The 22,085-nt window shown below is 45.4% G+C and overlaps 1 protein-coding gene across 1 annotated transcript in view; it reads left to right on the top strand.

Moving 5' to 3' along the window:
• The first annotated feature begins 7,669 nt into the window (after nt 1-7,669).
• Nucleotides 7,670-22,085, top strand: part of Vat1l (vesicle amine transport 1 like) — a 116,586-nt gene continuing 102,170 nt past the window's right edge. The window contains exons 1-2 of the mRNA XM_015496293.2: nt 7,670-7,813; nt 13,936-14,151. Coding sequence (XP_015351779.2) covers nt 7,706-7,813; nt 13,936-14,151 — 324 coding nt within the window. The 5' untranslated portion in view covers nt 7,670-7,705. The remainder of the gene's footprint in view (nt 7,814-13,935; nt 14,152-22,085) is intronic.

Below are 22,085 nucleotides of genomic sequence, written 5' to 3'. Positions count from 1 at the left end.
TATATCCCTCCTGTCCTACAATAAACGGCTCCCACTCCTGCTGTATCAATCTACACAAGTTGTTCGTCACCCCCCGGTTATTTTGCTGCAGCCGGACTGCGGCAGGTGCTCAATGTGCTAGTTAAGTACAGAGGTGTGCCTGGTGTGGATATGAGAGGTCCCCTAAAGCTCCTGTGTTGTGCAGGAATATTCAGAGGTGAAATTGTTAGATCGTGTGAGCTGTAACCTAAGCAGTAACCTAGTTTCGATGAACTAACTGGGTGGGAACTGTAGGTAGGTAAGGCATGGCTGGAGGAAATAGCCCACTGGTGGAGTATTCTGGAAGAATTCATCTTCCTTGTGGCCCCTTCCCCTCTCCCTCTCACTGCCTCCTGCTTACCATGAATCACAGAGGAGCACTCCTCCACCAGGCCTGTCTGCCATGATGTTCTGTCTCACCTTGGCTCCAGAGCAATGGATTCAGCCTACCATGAACTGAATCTCTGAAACTCTTGGCCCCAAATAAGCTTTTCCTCCTCCAAGTTGTCCTTGACAGGTATTTTGGTCACAGTGATGAAAAACTGACTAAAAGAAGGTCTCATTTATGTAACTTGGGATACTTAGTGATGCTCTTTCAACAGGAAAGCAAAGTTCAGTAGCAGAGTACGATATTCAAGAGCACAGATGCTAAATCCACATTGCTTACCTTGACATAGTGACCTTGCAAACCTAGATGTGCCTTGGTTTTGTTCTCGGTAAAGTAAGGATACTATTGTTTGCCTCTTAGCATTGTTTATGGGTGGCATAAAAATTAAATGATATCATGCACATAAAACACTTAGCCTCATGCATGATACATACTGGTTGTAGAGGACCACTAGGGCTCTTCTTTTGTAAACACCTCGTAAATATCATACATTCAGTTACTAGCCACAAATCAATTCCTTTTATCCTAATGCCCTACCATTAGGAAAACCGGTATGGGGTTTTTCAGATTTCTTCTAGCTTCTTGGGGCCCCTCCAAAAGTCACAAGGTCCTGTGGAAGAGCCCATTCAGGAAGGATCGAACCCTTCTTGAACATTTCTCTTCATGGGAAAAGCTGACATTGGGCCGGTAGTGGTCCTTCATGACTTCTATGGCAATGAGAATATGTCTAACCTTAAAGAGATGCTCAGATCTGGGATCGGGAAATGTACATTTAGGAAAAAAACAACATGACCACACCACCATGAGGATCCTGACAGGCATCCAAAAGGTGATTGTTTCCAAGGCTCAAGGGGAAGCACCTTTGCTTGGACATTACTACTATGGAGGGTGGGAATTGATTGTCGTGACCCACCAAGAGTCAGGCCTCAGGGTCTTTACTGAGTACTTATTATTTATTACATATGCATTCAACATGTCTTGGAGGTATTTCATAGAATCATAAGAGCTCATGATTTGAAGAAATTTCAGATGTCAGCTAGCCTTATATTTTATATTTCCTCCATGACAACTTCTATAGAATTCATAAAACCCACTTAGGAACCAGGAATGTAACAGCCAGTCCAGTATTTTTATCAGCACTTTGGACACAGAAGTCAATGGCATGATAACCACATTTTCAGAGGATACAAATCCAAGAGGCAGAATCAACTTTTTGGATGAAAGAATTAGGATCCAAGAAATAGAAGGACAAATTAGAATGATGAATCTAACCTAATAAGACTACAGTTAACAAGATAAATATCCTCTTCTGGACTAGGACCAAAATGTTCAATTGCCCTCAAAGACAATGAGAGAGCTTTTCATTTTCATTTTTATATCTATCTAATGATCATCTATTAATATTTACCCTATCTTCTTCTAAAAAGGGCTTGAATTAGCTTAAGAAGAAATGATAGACCAGCTGGTCACCAAGCAGGGCCCCAGATCAACAGCCTCAGCATCACCTAGAAACTTTTTAGAAATGTAACACCTGGGACATCACCTCAGACCTAGAGTCAGGACTTGGAGGGAGAGCCCTACAATCTGGATTTTGACTGTAATCCCAGCAGCTCAGGAGGTTGAGGTAGGAAGATGAAAAGTTCAAAGCCAGCCTCAGCAAAAATGAGGAGCTAAGCAACTCAGTGAGACTCTGTCTCTAAATAAAATACAAAATAGGGCTGAGGATGTGGCTCACTGGTTAAGTGCCCCTGAGTTCAATCCTCAGTACCCACCCTGCAAAAATAAGCCTTTTGGGGGAATTCTTGTGCACAGTAAGTTTTGAAAACCACTGTAAGAGGTTGTCAGATATTTAAATAGGAAATTCCAGAGAATTCAGAAGTTGCAGTGACAATTGAGCAAGCAGTAAGATGACAGAACAAATGTCATCACAGAACAAATTTGTCAACACAAATTTGGTGCCGAGCATTCAAACAGCTAACACAAAGAAAAATTCATAACAGCGTATACACAAGACCAGGCCTGAAAGCTTCCTACAGCCAGCCTTTGTGCTGAGATTTGGGGAAAAATTCCCTCTGTCTTCATAAAGAAGTAAACACACATCGTAACACATGGTATGCTCAGCTGTATCCCTGCAGTAGTAAAAAATGGCTTAGGAAGGTTGTTTCTCTGTAATCTGCATCTTAATTGGGCCAATGATGGGCCAAGATGGGATTTCTATTGAGAATAAGATCAACATGTATTTGGGGTGCTCTGTTGATCTGTGTCTATAAACAAGTAAGTTAAAGGAAAAAGGGGATTTTTATCATTGTGGGTTTTTTTGTTTGTTTTTTTGTTTTGTTGTTATTTTGGTGGTTCTGGGGATTAAACCTAGGGCCTTGAGCATGTGAGGCAAGCACCCTACCAACTGAGCTATATCCCCATCTGGGGATATGGTCTGACAGTGTTTGGATCCCTATGGTCAGAGCTGAGGTTACTGACACCCTGAAGAAAGAATAGAATAGAAAGAATCCCACAATTCTTTCCTGTGGGCAATCCCTGCCTTCCTTTCAGCAGAATAAAAGAAAGGGACCTTCCCCATGGCCACCTGTCTCTTCTTTGGTAATCTCCTCCTTTGGATCAATTTTTATTTCAAGTTGGAATATTAATGAACTGTAGCTGGACTGCTTGGTATGTCATTCACTTATGCTATCTTTAAAGAAATAATTTGTGTCTTCATTTGAGATTATTTGCATATAAAATTTCACATATCTCAAATGACAAGTTTGGGGCAAAGAATACACGTCAGAGTACTATGATTTATAAATCATAGATAGAGATAAGGGAATGACAGCCCAGGGGTCAGAAACACGAGCTGACAGTCATGCAGCCATGGCTCATCTTCTCAGTTCCGGTACCTACTCTGTGATCTTGGGCAAGGTGGAGGTGAAAATGGTCCACATTTGGCATCTGACATGCAGCGTGGTCATGGTGGGAGCAGTGCTTGTTGACTTTGGCAGAACACAAAATGAGAACATTGAACTTCTTTCATGAGACATCACAGGTGCTATCCCTCCCTTAACAAAAAGTACAAAGTAGAAAGTGAGGATGCTGTGGCTAGATTTTGGCTCCTGCACGGAGTCTGAGCATCCGATTCAGACCCTGACATCCCTCCCTCTCTGCACTTTGGTTCTGATAATGTTATAAGCAGAACCCATAGAATAAAGGACCATCAAGCAAACAGCGCAGAGCACAGGGAGGGCTTCAGAAACTTTGCCACGGTCCTAGCTGATGGGCAGCAGAACAGAGGCTGAAACCCATGCCCCTACATCACATTCGTTCACCGGTTTTTCTTGATCTTCTTGCTCCTGCCTCTTAAAATTTTTGAATTTAGTAACATTTGATTTACCTCCATTTGAGATTTCACCGTGTCCTGGAATGCACAATAATAAGGATCTGAAGACTCTGACTCAAGTTTCAGCTTTGTCACATACTAATTGTGCTGCCTTTAGCAAGTCACTCATCTTCTGTGGGTCTTAGTGTTCACGCCTTAATGCGAACAATAACATCTGCACTTGTTGCTTTTCTGGAGTCATTACAAAGTTTAATGAGATTTGTATGAAAGCTTCTTGTAAGCTGTGCTGTTCTATGCAAATGTGAGAAAGTTTTATTTATCAGGAGGACTGTCCCCCCATTTCCCTGTGTCTTCTGCCACATGCCTGCAGATTCCCCCTCCTTTTTAGAATCCTCCCCCTCCCCAAGGGTCCTTTTCTCAAATTTTTGCCTTTACTCCTTCAGGATGCTTCATCTCAATAATAACTCTTTATACATAGCCTCTAATAATGTAACAGAAGAAGAAAAATAAAAAAGTCTTATTAATTAAAATTATACCAATCTTTGAGAAATATGGGATCACCTAGCAGAACATTATGCCAAGTACTATCCGATGCTATTTTGTTTGCATTGATCTCAAATGTTCAAGAGTTGTATACAAATTAAGCAAGAGAGGTGTCTGAAGATTACCCCCACATGGTCCTGAGTCACTAGATGTAGTCATGGCCACCCCCGGAAGTTTGCAGCTAAAATTCAAATTATCTTAGCGAATACTGGAAACTGTAACTGTGGAGGTGGAGAGCTTGACAGACTCCTGTGTTTTTCTGTTGTGGTAGAAAAATGAGCCATTTGATCCAAGTGTAAGCCCATAGGCTTTGTTGTCTGTGTGACCTTGGCTTAATATTGCTAAACAATGTTACTTACTTTGTTTGGAAAAAAAAAAAAGTTAAAAATGTCCCAATGGAGTATTGGAGGTAATTGAATTATGGTACTTTGGTTTATTTCTTCTAATCCATGCAAAGAGATTCCATTGTAAAGACACATGTAATAAAAGGAGACAGAGGGCAGGAGGCACAATGGAGCTGGCCTCACCCAGGCCAGGGCTGGACTTTCCCATTCTAGGTCACTCCACAGTGGAAGTTGGCCAGTTGTCCCCCATACAGCTGTAGGGTGGACTTTGACCTCTTGTGTTTTTTCCTTTCGTTTAGTTTCTCCGCCTACTGGCTTTGGCCCTTAGGTTTCCCCAATGCTCAGGTCAGCTAAGTCCCTCCAGTTCAATTCTGTCATTCAACATCCTTTGTGTGACTAAGTTGTTCTCTTGCTGTGCATTTCTCCATTCATAGCTTTAGAGAGATCACCCAGTTCTGGGACCAGTAGAAGATTGTTGTGTAGGGGGTCAAGGTTACACTGTGCTTGAGTTCAGATCCTGACCTGTGCATTTTCTGAAGATGTGACCTTAAGCACATCTTAAGATGAAGGTTGCTTCATCTGTGTCTTGGGCTTCCTCATCTGAAAAATGTGTTCGCTGATTCAGAATTCACAGGAGTATTATTGATTCATAAATAACAAAAGTAAAGTACTGGGCACAGTTCCTGCCACAAACTAACCCTTCAGCAAATGCCAGCTGTAGTAAGGAGAAAGGCACCTGATGGGGGTCTGATACAACCTTACCAATCATTCGCCTCCTTCCTTTGTGTTGAAGCAGATGGCACTGTCCCATCCCCATCTCTCAGAATACGCCTGTTTCCTAAAAATAGGTGGCATTCACCAAGATCTGGTGGAGCTGCCCAACACTTGATCAAGGCCACAGGAAGCCACGGACTTCTATCAAGTTAGCCTTAGGCCTCTTCCATGAGACTAAGTGGCTGGCTCTCTGTTTCCAGCTACCAGAAGCAGCTCATGCTGATGGTGTTAAAAGGCCCAACTGGGCAGCGTGATGCCCTAGGATGAAGCCTTCTCCAGGGGAGGCCATATTTGCAGACCTGTGAAGTGATTTCTTCTGACATTTCCACATCAGGAGGGGAAGCCCCAAGATTTCACATGAAGGAAAAAACAGGGAGCTAAAGTAGGCGTGGGATGAGATGGAGTGTTTGCTTTGGGCCATAGAAATTCCTTGGGTTGTTCTGCAGTGATGCTTTATAGAAAGGGGCCGGTTCACAGCACTGTGGGTGACAGGTAGCCAAAGGCTTTCCAACTCGGAAAGGGTTTCCAGCCGTTTTTAGCAGGACTCTTCCTCAGGCCTCACACAGCTCCTGCCTCCTTCAGGGCTGCTGTGCATCTGAAAGTCCCACTGTGCACCCTGACTCTGCGGGGCTACATGCGTCCCTCCCTTCTTTTTCACAGCCCCAGAAGCAGGGGCTGCCACACCCTCATTTTACAGATGGGAAGCTAAAGCACAGGGAGGCTGAGCCGTGGGTTGAAGTGGTCGAGTCCAGTTGGGAATTGTACTCTGTTCTTCCAGGTTGTTTATTAGAGAATGTTTTGGTGCATAAATGACCTAAATAACTGTTTGCCACCATAGTAGGACCTTTGCAAGTCCACATGTGCATTTCAGAAATATATATGTGACAAAGGAATTCGTGTTTAACCTGGGAGTGCAAAGTTTTGAATATGGATGGCGAAGTTACTTAGGTATCAACTTTACTGATTATTCAGGGCCCATTGCTGCTTTCAAGGGGGGGCACCCTTAGGAGAGGCGCCAGCTAAGGCAGCCTGTGAAACTTGCCGATTCACTCTCAGCAAGACCTTGAGACAGTGGTGGCTTTGAACCCACCCTTAAAGCTATCCTTCTTGCCTTTATCCATTCTGTGTGGATGAGATCAGTGAGCAAGGACAGGTAGGTAGGATTGGATGCTTTCCTCCCGAGAGGACAGGGAAGAAAAGAGCAAGATAGGCTTAAAAGTTACGGTCGCCTCACTTGGAAGGGAACCTGTGGCCAGATGCTGATGAGCCCTGGCTTGCACTGAAGAGTTTGGTTTCTCTAACCCAAGTCTTTCTCAGATGGAGGCTTATGAAAATAAGAAGCACATTAGAACCATATCTGTTGGAAAAATGCAAGTTGGATGGGACGTGTTCCCCCATGTGACTAGCAAGTAGGTGCTAAGTGCAATCCCCAATAGTAGTTCTAGAAAATAAAATCATTGGTAGCATCATTGGAATCCAGTATCAAGGATCAAGATATGTTGGAATCGATCTATCAAAGATGACTTTGATATATTTAATAACTTCCTTATTTCAAAAGTACTGTTAATAGAAAATACCTGATAACATCTCTCCTCCAGAGGAAGCTTGGATTTTTGAAACAGACACTTCAGTCTTCCCGCATCCATTGGGACACGCCTTGATCTCTCCTCTTTGAGTCTCTCTCCTGCCCAGAATGGAGTGCAGCCTCCTGACGGCTCACAGGCACCATCCTGTTTCTGCACAGCGCTGGCCTGTGTTGTGCCGTGAGGGAGGAGAGATGCCTGGTTATTTTGAGGCCTTTTAAAATTAGGTCTCCTTTCTCTTTCTCTCTTACTCACAGATTGGCTGGTGGCCATGGTGTCTGGCCCCTGTCCACGTGTCTGTTTGTAAACAGTTGCTAGTACATTTTTTACCCTTGATCAAGTGCTCGGGTGTCTAATGACCAGGCTAGTCGATATGTGTTTTTAAAAATAAGAGTTAACAGACTCCAAGGGAGAACAAAGGGGCTCTTTTGAATTAGGAACGGCAGCTATTTTCACCATCAGAAAAAGCTACTTCTCTGTGTAGAGATAATTGAATTTTGTATTATTAGTGACATTTACATAGTGGCATTACTATGAGGGATGCTTTGGTGGGAAGGAAGGAAGGGAGGGAGGGAGGGAGGGAGGAAGGGAGGGAGAGAAGGTGGGGAGAGAGGAAGAAAAGAAAGCCAGGCTGGTGCTGGGTTTTGGTGGCTTGATTAATCTCATTTTGCATTTCTCTCTTTTCACATTTGCTGTTTGCAGTGGTTTGAACTTCATTGACTTGATGGTGCGACAAGGGAATATTGACAACCCTCCCAAGACTCCCCTGGTGCCCGGATTCGAGTGTTCTGGGATCGTTGAAGCTCTGGGAGACAGCGTGAAGGGATACGAGGTATTGTTTTGACGCTGCCTTAAAGAGTCATCTCCCTCTGGAATCCAGGGAGATTAGGCGGAAACATGCTTGGAGTCATTAGGCCTGGTGTTATTCTCGTCATCTTATTATTTGGTTTTATTAACAATGCTTGTAGCGATAGGACTTTCCAAAGACCTCATGCCTCCCTCATGTACTATTTTGGTTGCTTCTAGCAGTAATTTGGATAAGTGAGCAGCATGAATCTCCTCTTCCCCTTTATTCATGTAATGCAGCTATTAAATCAGTGTCTGGACTTGGATTAGCTAAGGGGCATGGCTCCTTGCCCCACCTGCCATTTACCATTACCTTGGGCTCAAAATTACAAAGCACAAACATTCTGGAGGGGGGGGGATAACCTCTGAATTTTATAATTTGGTTCCTTTAAATATTTATTCAACATATACATTTATCATTTATAAATCCTTAACTACTATGGGAATAAGGGAAGTAACATTTTGGAATGAAGAGATCTTAAGTCAAAGAGTAGGGGTGCTTGACAATGAGACAGAGTTGGCCATGGATTGATGGCTTCTGAGGAGGACAGTGGGTAAAAAAGGTTTATTATTATGTTATTCTGACCACTTTTGTTTATGTTCAAAATTTCCCATAATAAAACTTTTTTTTTTTTAATTTGTGAAAAATGCATGACCCTCTCTACCATTATGCAAAGCAAATAGAATAAGGTCTATACAAACTAAACACTATGGACACATAACTTGCCTAAACTTATAATATTTTGGAGTCAGAAAAATCAATGCAAATCAAGAACAAGAGCGCTCAGTCATAACTAAGTCTTCCCAGGGGAGATGGAAGGGATCTCATACCTGAGAACCCACCAGAACCAGAGCCATAGAGAAGTTATCTTGTAGAACCCTGCAAGGTAAAGGTCATTATTACCCCTGAGGGTCAGAAAGGTTCAGTAATTTCCTGCGAGATCAGAAGGGCAGCGAGTGGCAGTAGAACCTGGATTTGTCACCAGAGCCTTTTTACATGCCTAGAATTTCAGTCTTGACCTCAACCCCCAAGAGCTGCAGCACTAAATATGAGAAAGAACTGAAGGCACATCCTATAAAGTCCATTGCCAGGGTACCCTTCAGGTGGATTGGAGTCTGCTTCTCAGTCTCAGAGCATCTGAGCCTCATTGTATTCTGAAAATATTAATATGCCTCAAATTCATTATAATTAATGTCCAGAAATCTCATACCACTTATCACTTTTCTGGTCAATGGCTTCCAGGTAATACAGTAGAAAAATACTGAGAAAGAAGAAAATGAGGTTTTTTTTTTCTTTCTTTCTCTCTTTTTCACATGACTTTTACATTTTCTGTCCCCAGGTAAGCAATATAACCAGAGACACACTATCTCTCCCTGAAAGAACTGCCTTAGGAGATTATCTGTTCTTAACTCCTACACATGACCTAGAAGGAAAGCCCTTCCTACTCTCTATATTAGTCCTTGAATAAATAACCACGGAATAAATAACCGGTGATCTCAGAAGAAAACAGCGAACAGGGGCGTTATTAGACTTGGTGTAGAGGGCTAACTTACCATACTTGTTGATGTCTATTTTTCCTTTAAATATGATTTATCTGCTCATTAGCCCTGGGATTCTTACTATCAAATGCACCCCTGAACTCTCTCTTCACCAATGCGTTTTTTTTTTTTTGCTCAGAAATAAATAAAAGAAGCCGCCTCCACATTCCCAGTGAGAGGGTGATGTGGGAGAAAGCTGCACTAATACCCGCTGTGTAATTTCAAGATTTGCAATCATGCTGGGGATGGAGTTCCAGGCAGAGCACAGCAGCCTGCTGGAGAGCTCTCTTGCTCTCATCAGTTGCAAAGGAGGATGGAAAAGTTGTCACCAGAGGCCCAGCAGTAAAGGAATAGCTTCAGCTCACTCACGCAAATCAAGAGTGATTTCTCTTTCTTAGCAGAAATAAATAATACGGTGACTTGGTTAAATATTTACATACGTATTATATAATTGGACTTGGAGGTTGAGGCTGTGGCCTGGCCACATTTGCTATCTGGAGAATGGACAGGAATGAGTGTCAGTCTGGGAGTGATCAGTCGGCCTGCATTGTCCCTTCATTTCACTCTCTTGCCATCGAGGCCATTGCTGTTCTGTGGCACTGAGTGAAGAAGAGGAGGCCAGTGTGGGCCCTGGTTACCATCTGGTCCAGACCTTGCAGAGAAGTTGATCACTGACCTTCGGGGATAGGGACACACCGAGGTGGAACAGCTTCTCCTTTCTCTCAGTTCCTTTGTTCTTCCATCTCATGACATAGAGTGAATGTTTAACCTTTGATGGGTGATCTGTGAATTCCATGAGATGAGGAACCCATCTGCTTTTAAGAGTTACCATGTTTTGCTCTTTCCTCATTTTTCTTAACTCTAGCTGAACATTGTGTGCATGCTGTCATTTAATCTTCTTAAGACGCACCCCTTTATTAACATACCCATTTTAGGACTGAGAAAACTGAAACCTAAAGAGTTCAACTAATGTTCTCAGACTTCATAGCTTCCCCTGTTGTACATCCTCCTATTACTTTATGGTTTTTTGGTAGCATTTATCTCAGGTTTAATAAATTAATTATTTGCATCCTGGAGTCAGATGATCTGGATTCCAGTTCTGGCCCTGCTGCTCTCTGGCTCTGTGACCTTGAGCATCGGATTTAACCTCTCTTTGCCTCCATTTAAATGCCTGTATCATCTACGTCCACTCATCTGTATGATGGGGTCATTGCAGAACTATGGGAGGTTTATGTTTTTGTTAGATGGAGGTAGAAGAGAAATACTAAGCTACAAGGAAAATAAAACTGTCTTTCACTGTCTCAAGTGAAAAAGAATACATTTTTTTCACTGTCCCTAGAGGATTAAGGCAGGTTGAACTTCCACCTGGATCTTGGAGGAGATGACAGCAGGTGTGGTGATTCCTAGGGTTTTCTTGACTCTCCCCGAACAGAAATATTTGCAATGAGAAATCTCATGGCCTTTCCTGAGGCCACTACAGCTGGACAGGCCAGAGCCACTGTAGACTCCCCGCAGATTCAGCAAGAACACCCGTCTAGCTGAAGATCACCCCCTTGGGAGGAAAGGAGACCTCGCTGATGCTTGTGCCTTCGAGCTTAAGCTCTGTGGAATGTTTCTGATAGTTTCTGGATCTTTTCCTGGGGAGTAAGAAAAGGCCTCACACTAGCATTGGTGGCCAGGGAAGGTGGATGTCCCCCTTTGCAATGTGAAGAAGGAGGGGTCTAGTTGGACCAAAGAAGAGCTCTGGAGTGGAATTCTTCCAGTTTTGTTCTGTAGCCGCAACTTCCCCATCATAATAATAGTTGATGACTATTCATGAAGTTCAAGAATTTCATGTGTTCTTTTGGGAATTATATGAAGCCATATAAAGAAAGGCACTTAGCCCTGATGCAGGAGTATGTCGGATTCTCTGTAAATGTCACTTATCATTATTAATATCAGTAGCTCCTAGCAGCCCCTGCCCCAGCAGAGTTCTTGGAGTTCTAAGCAAGGCCAGACGGTGATTTTCCCTGTGGATTCAGAGACACTTCCTTTGAGACTATTGGAAGAATAGGACTGCCCTTATTCTCCCACACCTCCCCCACCCCCGTAGAGAAGTTAGACCAGGGTCAATTGCTCACAATCGTCAATCCATTTCTCTCTAGAAACCAAGCACTGCACCATGCCTTGAGAATCCTTGGGCCCAAAAGCCCCAGCCTCTGCCTGGTGAGAGCTCACCCTTTAGAGGAGAGAGCCAGTCTCGTAAAAGGATAGCTCCATACAAGGATCAGCGCAAGAACAAGGTCTGCCTAAGGGGTTGGACGAACTTTAGTTTAGAGTCCTGTGTTCACCACTTACAGCTGTGAGGTCTTGGGAAAGTTTCTCAGCCACTCTGAGCTTTGATTCCCAGTCTGCAAGAGGGAGCATGATAAAGGTATCACGTAGGATTGCTGGAGGATAAAACACAGTGACACGGCCTACATACTTATTCCAGCACGAAGGACATGCTTCACACATACGAACACTAGAAATGCTAAAAATGAGTGGCCGGTTCTGGCTTTGTGGGAAGGAGGGTCATCAGGGAAAAGGAGATATCTGAGCTGAGTGTTGAAGGAAAGCAAAGGTTTGCTGCAATGAAGGAAGGTAGGGAAGGCCAGCTGCAGGAGAAGCAGGCACAGAGCCCCAGTGCTGTGAGAAACCTCTCTAGGCTTTTCCTGGGGATTTTCCAAGATGGCCACAGGGCAGAGGCAGGTGTGGGTACTGGACAGGCACCGGGGCTGAGCCCGCCTTTCTCCCTTTCTCAGGTGGTCTTAACTCCCACCCACCACTGCCACTTTGTCATTTTAGGCTGATGTTCTTAGCTGTCCCCTCTCTGGGACAGACTAATGCCACTGTCAAGGTGGAGGGCCACCTCCTTCCAGTATCTGAGTTTCCTGGTTATTTATGGGCTGGGGAGGGGGGAGAGAAGGCAGCAGCTGGGAACCAGGGCCACAGAGAGCACACAGGTAAATCCACAAACTCTTCCCATCCATAGCCTCCGGGAGAATTTGGGACAGGAGGAGACCAAACTTCCCAGGATGAGGAGGAGAGATGTGAGGAGGCAGTCAGAGAGTCCTCCCTGCCCAGCTGTCAGGTCACCATGCTGATTTCAGAGCTAGCTGACCAAGCTTGGCCCTGATCCTGTTGCTAGCAAACACACTGGGGCAGAGTGATTTGCTACTGTGGTTCAGGTGTCTCTCCAGAACTCCAGCCACCCGGCCCCTGATGGTATGCCTTGGCACCTGGAGTGGAGATGCCCAGGCTCACACATAATGTTACTGCCGCTGTCCACACCTGTCTCATCTGCTTGAACCCTTCATTACCCAGGTCTGAGGGATGCCAGGATTGGCGAGCTGACTTTCTGCTTCAGCATTCCCAGGCTGGATGGCAAGTGGGTCCTTGTAGACCCTGTGCCAGGACACACTGAGGCTATGGCGACCCTATTCCAAAGTACACAGAATTGGCAGTCTGGCCAATCCCCAGGGCACCAGGGAGCTTACCTCCAAGTGACTCTGGCATCCCCAGGCTCCCGTCTACTCTCCCCCACCCACACACAATATGATCTTATTATCTTTGGATCACTGTCTGAAATATCACCACCACAGCTTCATTCTCTACTAACATATCCTTTCCAAAAGGATTCACCCTCTAAGCCCTGTCACTCACATTGCTTGCCACATGAAATTTTCAGGGAATATGAACAGTTTGAAAGCACGAATTGTACCTCATTTATAATTGTATCTCGAGTCCCTAGAACCCAAGAACAGAAGGGGCTTAATAAGTAATCCTGGCAGGGGATCATTGTGGTGTCATGAGAAGATATTTGGAATTCAACAGGACTTAGGCTGGTTGTTTGTAGCCCAGAGACTTAAACTGTCTCAGTCTCAGTTTCTTATGTGTTATTGGGGACACTATCCCATAAAGCTGTCATGTATACTGAACAAGTGACATCAAATGAAGATCACAGAGTGTGGGGTGTTATTATCGTACAGTAAATGGTAGCTTTTCTGTTGTGATGAATTGTGCACATGGAAAACCTCTCTGAGTAGAAATCCATTCTCCAGCCGGGCTGTAAGTCTCTCATCTTGGACTATGGGGACTAAAATTCTGGAGAAGTCTTAGAGAAAGGGCACAGGTTGGCCAGGGGCAAGGTGTGTTATTTTCTCCCTTCTCTGGATGTGCCAGGACTGTTCTGGCCTCTTGTTGCGCCCCTAAATGATGTTCAGAATTTCAAGGAGAGAACGGGTCCTCAATCTCCCAGCTTCCCTGGTTCTAGGGAGGAGGCAGGTATCCAGAGCTGCCAATAAGTTGCATAATTTGTGAAACTTGAACAGTAGTTTGAGATTTTCCTGCAAATTCATTAAAGAGTTATCTGTTTCATCAAAGAATAAAAGCAATCGAACTCAGAAGAATTTGGATGGAAGTCCCAAATATATAGATTAGGAAGAAAAATAATAATACTATGTACCATGGACAGCTCCAATATTTTAGTCCTCCTTGGCCCTCTGTCATGATCTAGGCTTCATTAACCCTGTATTTCCCTGTGCCCAGATTGGGGACCGTGTCATGGCCTTTGTCAATTACAACGCCTGGGCTGAAGTAGTCTGCACGCCAGTGGAGTTTGTCTACAAGATCCCAGACGACATGAGCTTCTCTGAGGCCGCCGCGTTCCCCATGAACTTCGTCACAGCATACATGATGCTCTTTGAAGTTGCCAACCTGCGGGAGGGGATGTCTGTGCTTGTGCATTCGGCTGGTGGTGGAGTGGTAAGTTGGCTCAGTTTCCTCAAGGTCAAATAGGGAAGTGGACTGATACCCAACTGAAGATTGGGTTCTTGTGTGAGTTATGCATTAGTGGAAGTCATCTATAGCTCTGGGGGTCCCACGTGGATGGCAGAGCTCCAATAGATGATTGCATTGGTAGTGGCATGAGCCTCATAGATGGTTTCTCTGGAGGTTAGGAAGCTCTCCCAGGTGGCATGTGAGGATACAGTGGTCTCTGAGCTGGTTTCTGTTGAAAAGCACTCTCAGTCACGGAATCAGGATGAAATGTTGTGTCAGTCATCGTGAGATGACTTGTCAATAATGTAGGAAGCATTTCGAATGCACTGCCAAAATTTTCAGTAAATTGCACTGGACTTGAGATAGTACCTACCTTACTGACATTTTCATTCATTTGTGTTCTGGTATATTTTCTTGAGTGGGGGAAGGGAAGACAGAGATTATACTGGCACCCTGGGAATTACACATAAACCTAAGTACACCCATGAGAACAGTTGCACATAAGTGGACTTTGTGTATCATCTCTCTGATGTGTCTTTGCCAAAGGACAAAATAATAGAAATAGAAATTGTTGTTCTGGAGTTGGGGGATGGCCAAAATTTCTCCACTGATTTGACTGTCTCCGGGCCAGTGTATGTCATATGTCCCCATATGGCAAGGACTGTATATCCACCAGTCTGCAGGGGTTGGGATGGAATTCTAGGCTTTCTGAGAGTAGGAAGTGTTGCTCACTAACTTGACACTTATTTATTAAACATTCACCATGTTCTAGATACTGGATGTAGAGATCAAAAGAGAAGGTTCTGACATGTCATGTGACAGGGTTTAAGGGGTTCTTAGAGTTGGTGATTCTGTGGTTTGATGAACTCAGAGATGAACTCTTTCGATGGAGTCTATCACAGAGATATTTTCACTGGAGATTTTGCTCACATTGATTTTTTTAAAAAATCATGGCTTTTTACAGCTATCAAAACCTTATGTGTGTAAAGCACATTTCTGTTTTTCATTTCTACGAAAACAAGCTCACGTTCAAAACCACGAAGGCAAAGCTATGAAAGCTTAGGAATGCCTTAAGAAGAATATCTTCAATCATTTAGCAAATTTGCTGATGTCTTTTGACCGTGAGTAAAGACATAATAAAAGCTAAATATCCCTTAGAAAAGAAATTGATTTCAGTTCCAGCAATCTACGAGCGGCACGCCAGCCATTTAGAACACTGGCATTTACAAGCTCAGCGTGCTCAGCATGCAGAGTGCAGAAGTGTTCTCATAGGCTCAGCATAAGCTCCCCACTCTACCCAATGCTGGACTCAGTCCTGCATGCTCAGTGTCTATACCTTGGCACTGATGACTTTCATTTTTTAATTTTTTTATTTTTCCACTTTGTGTGTGTTTCTGGAACAAAGAGGAACAGGGGTATTGGTTTCACATAGAGAAAAAAAATCTTGGCAATAACAGAAGTTTTTACCTTGCCTTCTTCTCAGCTTACAGACACTATCAACAATAAGAAGGAAAATATAAAACAGGCAAAGGAACTGGGGGAGAGAGACAAGAGGGAGGAAAGTAAACTAATCATATAATTCAGGTTATGGTGTCTAAAGGTATTTTTAGAGGGACAGTTTTGTGTCTAGTCTTCCTAATGGTGGCGAAAATAGGGGAAAATGGTCCTCCACGTGAGCCTGTGTTCACGTGATGGAATACAAAGCCTTTACTAGAGAAAGCCATAACTAGTACTGTGTTATGACACTGGAAGAATATTTCTGTGTGGTTTCATATAAGAAATATGTGCTGAAAGGCCGTGGATAGCCTCATTGAAACTGTTATAGTAAATGAAACTGTTTCCATGAATCTTTTTCTTATGCTCTATTCCTACCATAGTTCAATAGCATCAAAATAAAGAAAAATGTAATGAGAGCAAATACTCTGAGGCCCAAAGGATATGGTCTGGCTTAATCTATGCACAGAGGTTAAAGGTATAGTTGGGCCACCTGTCTCTCAGGTGGGGGGGGGCTTCTTGAGTAGCAGTCTTCCCACCAAGATTTGGAGGAGGTGTGTAGCAGTTCAGGGTCACCATTAGCCATAACCAGTGCAGACCCATGTATGTGAACACTGAATTGAGCTGGTATCTGGTGGACACTGTTACAAAAATGAGGGAGTCCCAAGTGGAGTCCCACGGTGGAAAGAGCAGAGTCCCCTCAGTTTGAATTAGATTCCTCCCAAGAGGATGCCCGGCCACTGTTCTCATGGTGGCGGGAGCCTCTGTTGGGTACATTTCTATATATTTTCTGTGACACCCTGGAGAGGAATGGTGCTTCCCTTTGCTGTTGCTAGATATCTGAAGTGCAGCCACCAGCTACATGGCTGCTGCCGTAGGCAGGTAACGCGCCCTGCACACCTCCACATCTGGATGCCCAGCACCTATCAGTACATGGCAAAAGGAATTAAAGATGTAATGGAGGGCAAGACCTGGAGATGGACTGTGTTGAATTATGCAGTTGGGCCCAGTGTAACCAGAAGGGTCCTTAAAGGTGGAAACGGGGGCGGAGTAGGCAGAAAAGTCACAGAGACTTGAAATGCTCCACTGCTGGCTTCCATCATGGAGGATGGGGCAATGAGCCAAGGAATGCAGGTGGCCTCTAGATGATACAAGAGACAGGAAATGGATTCCCTTCTGGAGCCTTCAGAAGGAGCACAACCCAGCTATCACCACGATTTTCGCCAAATGAAGCCCATTTTGAGTTTCAGACCTCCAGAATCTTTCAGAGCCACTAAGCTTCTGGCAATTTGTTACAGTGGCAAGGAAACTAACACATCCACAGTGACATGGGACTCATGTCAAGAACTCATGCCACCCTCCATTGTCTCTGTGGAGAGATCACCGAGGCCTGCAAAAAATGCCAGGAGCAAATATCAGAGCTGGGATTTGTTCCCGGATGTGACAATTCCAAACCCATCATCCCTTTCACTCAGAAGCCCAGGGTGTTGGGAGAACATGGATTGATCACTTCTTCACTTATCCTTTCATTTAATAAGTATTTATCCAACCTCTACCTTGTGCTAAGTACAGACCTTTAGAAGAGCCGAGAGATGATGATCAAGCTCTTCATTCTAACCCGATGTGGAGGAGATGACAAGAGATGAAGCCTAATTTAGATAAAGTTGCCTAAATCGGGTTTATATAGAGAGTGTGTGGTCCTAATGGCACCAAGACTCCTGTTTGATTTGCATCAAAGGCTGGGATGGGGAATTTGCAGACAGCAAGTGAGTTATGCCAACCTCCGCTGTGACTTTGGGGAGCTTTAATTTGGCATTGGCAAGATCTTCAGTGCAGAGCAGGATGCGCTGTCCCTGAATTGCCCAGATGCCTCCAGTGTCCTGTCACAACTCTGAACCCATTGCTTTGCCCTGACTAGAGCAGGACCAGATGGGCTGGGATGGTAATGCCCCTAATCGAATCTTCAGAAACTGCTAGAAAATTGGCTCAGAGTCCCCTCAAAGGGGAAGTAACCAAATAAGCAGAGGCAGGGGACTCATGTCAGGAACGTCACCGGGTTTTGCTGCCAATTCCGTTTAGCGAGACTTGCCAGCGAGGCAGCGGTGCCTGGGAGGCTGTGTACAGAGGCCTGCTCCATTTCTGGAGGGGGGCGCTGTGGTGGCTGCGAGGCTGTTTGCAGCTACAGTCGACATGTGACCCTTTCTAGTTCCCAGGGTCCTTTCCCTTATCACTGTACCACCCAAGGCAGCCAGCGCTGTGGACAGTGAGCATCTTTCCCATTTGACAGGAGAGAGAGCTGAAGGAGAGAGAGGCTGGAGCGGTGTGAAGGTCAGGCCAGAAGGGGCTGCTGAGCCTGTGTCTCATGCCCTTGCTGCTCCACCCAGCCCCGCAGCAGCCGGCAGATGAGGAGATAAGATGTGCCTCCCTCCAACACCTCTTCAGAGAGTGGCTCTGGGAGGATAACCCAAGACGCCGTCTTCCCCTCCAGCCTCACCCAGCTGCTCACTCTGCTCAGAACCCACCAAACTCTTTGAACCTCTCTGCCTTTTCACATACTTCTGCTTCTTTCCAGAAAGGTCTTCTCTGCTAGGTCAAGTGCCACCCCCTCTGAGAAGCCATACCGAACTTCTTGGTGTGGTTAACCTTAACCTGGCTTGAAAGCCGCAGGAGAATCCTTCTAGATTATCATTGCACATGGAGTCATTTTCTGGGCAACGTTTCTTGGCCAGAGCTGTATCTTCCAGAGGCATGGTTGGGTGTTAGGAAGAACCCAAATTCAACCCTCAGCCCTACCATTTATTAGCTGGGTGCATGTGTGGGCAACTTAATTTCTGTAAAATGGAAGTGACAACGTGTACATCATTATCAGAATAACACCTGACGTGTAGTCTATAAATGGCAAGGAGAGAATGGAGGGAGAGGGAGAGAGAGAGAGTGGAAAAGAGGGAGAGAGAGAGAGAGAGAAAGAATTCTTTGTATATAACCTTGGACCCAAAGTAAGGACAGAATAAATTGAATTATTTCTGGCCAATTATTTGATGCTAAAAAAAGACACTGCTTCCCTGTGTATATTGCACTTCCTGAGATGACGCAAAGAGAAGGCCCTTTGCTTCTGTAATATTCTTTTTCCCAACCTATAACCACAGTTTAATCATGACAAAACATCATGCAGGCACAAATTGGGGAAATTCTATAAGAGATCTGACCCATATTCCTCAAAACTTTCAAGGTCATGGAAAACAAAGAAAGATTAAGGAACTGTCACAGACCAGAAGAGACAAAGGAGTCATAGAAACTAAAAGCAATATGGTAGCCTGAATTGGATCCCGAAACAGAAAATGGGCCTTAGTGGAAAAACTTATTCAATTCAAGTAAAGTCTGTGATTTAGCTCATATTAGGGTGTTAATCCCCCAGTTTTGGAAAGCATACCAGGGCAGTGTAAGGCATTACCATCAGGGAAATCTGGGCAAAGTTTATATTGGAAATCTCCAAACAAAAATATTTCAAGATAAAGAGTTGGAGGGAAAGACAGTCAGAAGACGCTATTTTAACCAGTGGATTCTTGGCTAAGGCAAATTCTTTCTGGAATTGTCTCACCTCCACTTGGGCAGATGTTTCTACCCCGGGCCATAGCACTGTTTCCATGTTCCTCACCAAGAGAGCAGTTGAGAGACACCCTAAAAACATTTAGCTCCTCTCATCTGGCTCCAACTGCAAATCACAAGAAGGATGGAATGGAGAGTCTCTGAGGTCTTCTCCACAGGTACCCAGCTAGGAGGAAGAGCTGGAGGCTGAGGTCCGGCTCTGATTACAGCCCTGGGCTGGGGGAGGCAAGCACAGCCAACTCCAGAGTTAAGTGGCCAGTGATTAAATTCTATTCATTATGGATGAGGCATTTCCCTGTGTCATTCAAACCCTGTAGAAGGAGCCACACGGAAGGAAGATGGGAGAGTGTACATAGGGACCTTGGGGGCCTCCTCCACACCCTCTGGGGCCCAGGCGCTGGTGGTCACCTGAATGAATGACTCTACATGTTTTAACATGAAACTCTGAGAACACGGAGTGAGCACCCATCCTCAGCGTGTTGAAGGGTTTAGGCACACAGAAGTGGTGCACAGTTTTGGCAGAAAAGACGCAGCTGCCTGCAGTTTTACTGTAGGAGTGTCCTTAGTTGAAAACAAAACCGTGGGTGATCGTGAAAGGCACCAACACTTACCCAGCCAGCTCTTCTCCAACCTGCTACCGAGAGTTTCCAAGTCCTATGATTCATTGGTTCATACCCTCAGTCAGCACATGAGTAATGAGGGCCTACTGTGTTCAAGACATAAGGCGCTGGGAACTCAACAGGGAATAGACAGGTTCTTTTCTTTCAACAAGTCCTATAAATCACAGGTGACCATTTAAATCACATGGTCACATGGATGACTTTGTGATGTGCTAGGAAAGAGATGCAAGTAGATGTGAGTGTTTATAACAAGACATGACCTAGCCTACAGTGGGGTGTGGAATCAGAGATCAGCTTTCCCTGCAAGTGGCATTTGTACTCCAACCTAAGGATGATAAGCAGATGAACTGGACAAGGGTACAGGTGGGTGGCATGCGTGAGAGGGTGGGGCTTCTTAGTGTGGAGGTGGGCTGAGCCTTTTAAACAAGTTTAAGGGGGGTGGAGCAGACCTTCCGATAAGGAATTCCAGATAACAGGACATCTCTCCTGTGCTACCTCTCTCTCCTCTGCTCCTGCTTTTTACATGGTCCCAATCTCTTTCACCTGGGTTACTGCAACAGCCGCTTAACTGGCTTCCTGACCATGACCCTCTCTTTTTTCATTCTTCCCACTTTTGCTTGTAGCCAGGATGGTTCTCCCAGCCCATCAGCTGGCTCTTTGTCACCCTTGGCTACAATCCTCAGTGGCTCCTACTGTTCTTGGATCAGTTCAGGCTCCTTGGGACACATGGCACACATCCTGTAGGTCTCCCCCTGCCCGCCCACTCTCCCTACGTCTTCTATTCCTCTTTACACTGGTGGTACGGAAGGACTGGTAGCCTCTATAAGGACTGTGGCAAGGATGCAGGGCTGACCCCAAGCTCTGTGCTCTGCCCAGTTCATCCCCTGCCTCTGTGCCTTACCCCAGCCCTTGCATCTAGCTGGGGCCACGCGGCCGAGTTGGGCCAGTGGGGCATGGACAGAGGCCATGCGCTGAGCAGCACTTCAGTCCTGCCATTCCCACGCCATCCTCCACGATCACTCTCCCCGGATCCCTGCAGGCGTTGAGCTCAACCAGGGCACAGCTGCCGCCAGCCTGGGACCCTGAATAGTTAGTTGCACTTTCTCCTTGAACCCTCTCTGGTCCCAGCCCCACTGCTGCGTGAACTTAGTATGAGCAAGGAGAAGGAAAGAAACTTCCATTATCCTCAGTGACTCGGAATCCCGCCATCACCTGTTACGGGGGCTCGCACTGCTTTAACTCCACCTGGCTGCCGCTGACTCCTCCACTCTCCTGAGGGCAGCAGCTGAACTTGACCCCTGCAGCCAGCCCCTGTCCAGAGCCAGCCCCTGTCCAGAGCCCGCCACCGTCCAGAGCCCACCACCGTCCAGAGCCCGCCACCTTGGGCAGCTACTTAACTTCTCAGTTTCCTCATTCACATAATGGAAATCATTCCTCTGAGGCTTCTGTGCACATTAGATGATCGGATGCTGAGGAGGCACTTAACGTAGGCTGGGAGCGGACATGAAGTGTTAGCTATTGTTATTAAGTGTCGGAGTGCTTATCTTACTCCATCCCCCAACCTAGAAGCACCCATCAGAGCATCTGGACCTTGCTCTCTTTGTGCTTGGTCCCTGACATGTAATAAGTACAGCAAATATTTATGAATTAAAAAGCTGTCATAGCCCCCCCCTTTTTTTTTTAATGTTCTAGAAGAATGTTTTTGCTGAGCTCAGGAGGGCCCTGTTGTTGAATTAATCCCAGGGGGAAAGTCATTCCCAGAGAGTTTATAAATTTCAATCTATTAAGTAGCCTTTGGGGCTCTTGACCATGCTGGCCAACATTCTGGTATCCTTCTTGGATCTTTTGGTCTGCATGGGTGTGCCGGCTCTTTCATGGCTGCTGTGCCTGTCCCACCCATACCCTCCACCGTCCCATGGCCCGGCTCTGTGGAGTCCACGTCCTTCTGGGCTCTGGCCAGCAGGTGCCTGAGTGGGACCACAGAGACAGAAGGAAGCCACAGCACCACTCACTAGCTATGCTCTGGGCCATGAAATCCTTGTTCTTTTAACCCTTGTGAAATCCTCCCTGCTGGGGAGGGTGGAGAGTGAGGAGAGCAGGGCATGAGCCTTGAGTCAGCTTCCTGGCTCAATCAGAGCCCCATCTCCCCAACCAGTGTGATTCAGTGTCCCCATCTGGAAGTGGGGGGGGGGGGGACAA

Source organism: Marmota marmota, unplaced genomic scaffold (genome assembly GCF_001458135.2).
Source record: "Marmota marmota marmota unplaced genomic scaffold, marMar, whole genome shotgun sequence".
NCBI lineage: Eukaryota > Metazoa > Chordata > Mammalia > Rodentia > Sciuridae > Marmota > Marmota marmota.
Note: the sequence above shows the minus strand (reverse complement) of the source record. Positions and strands in the feature narration are given on the sequence as shown.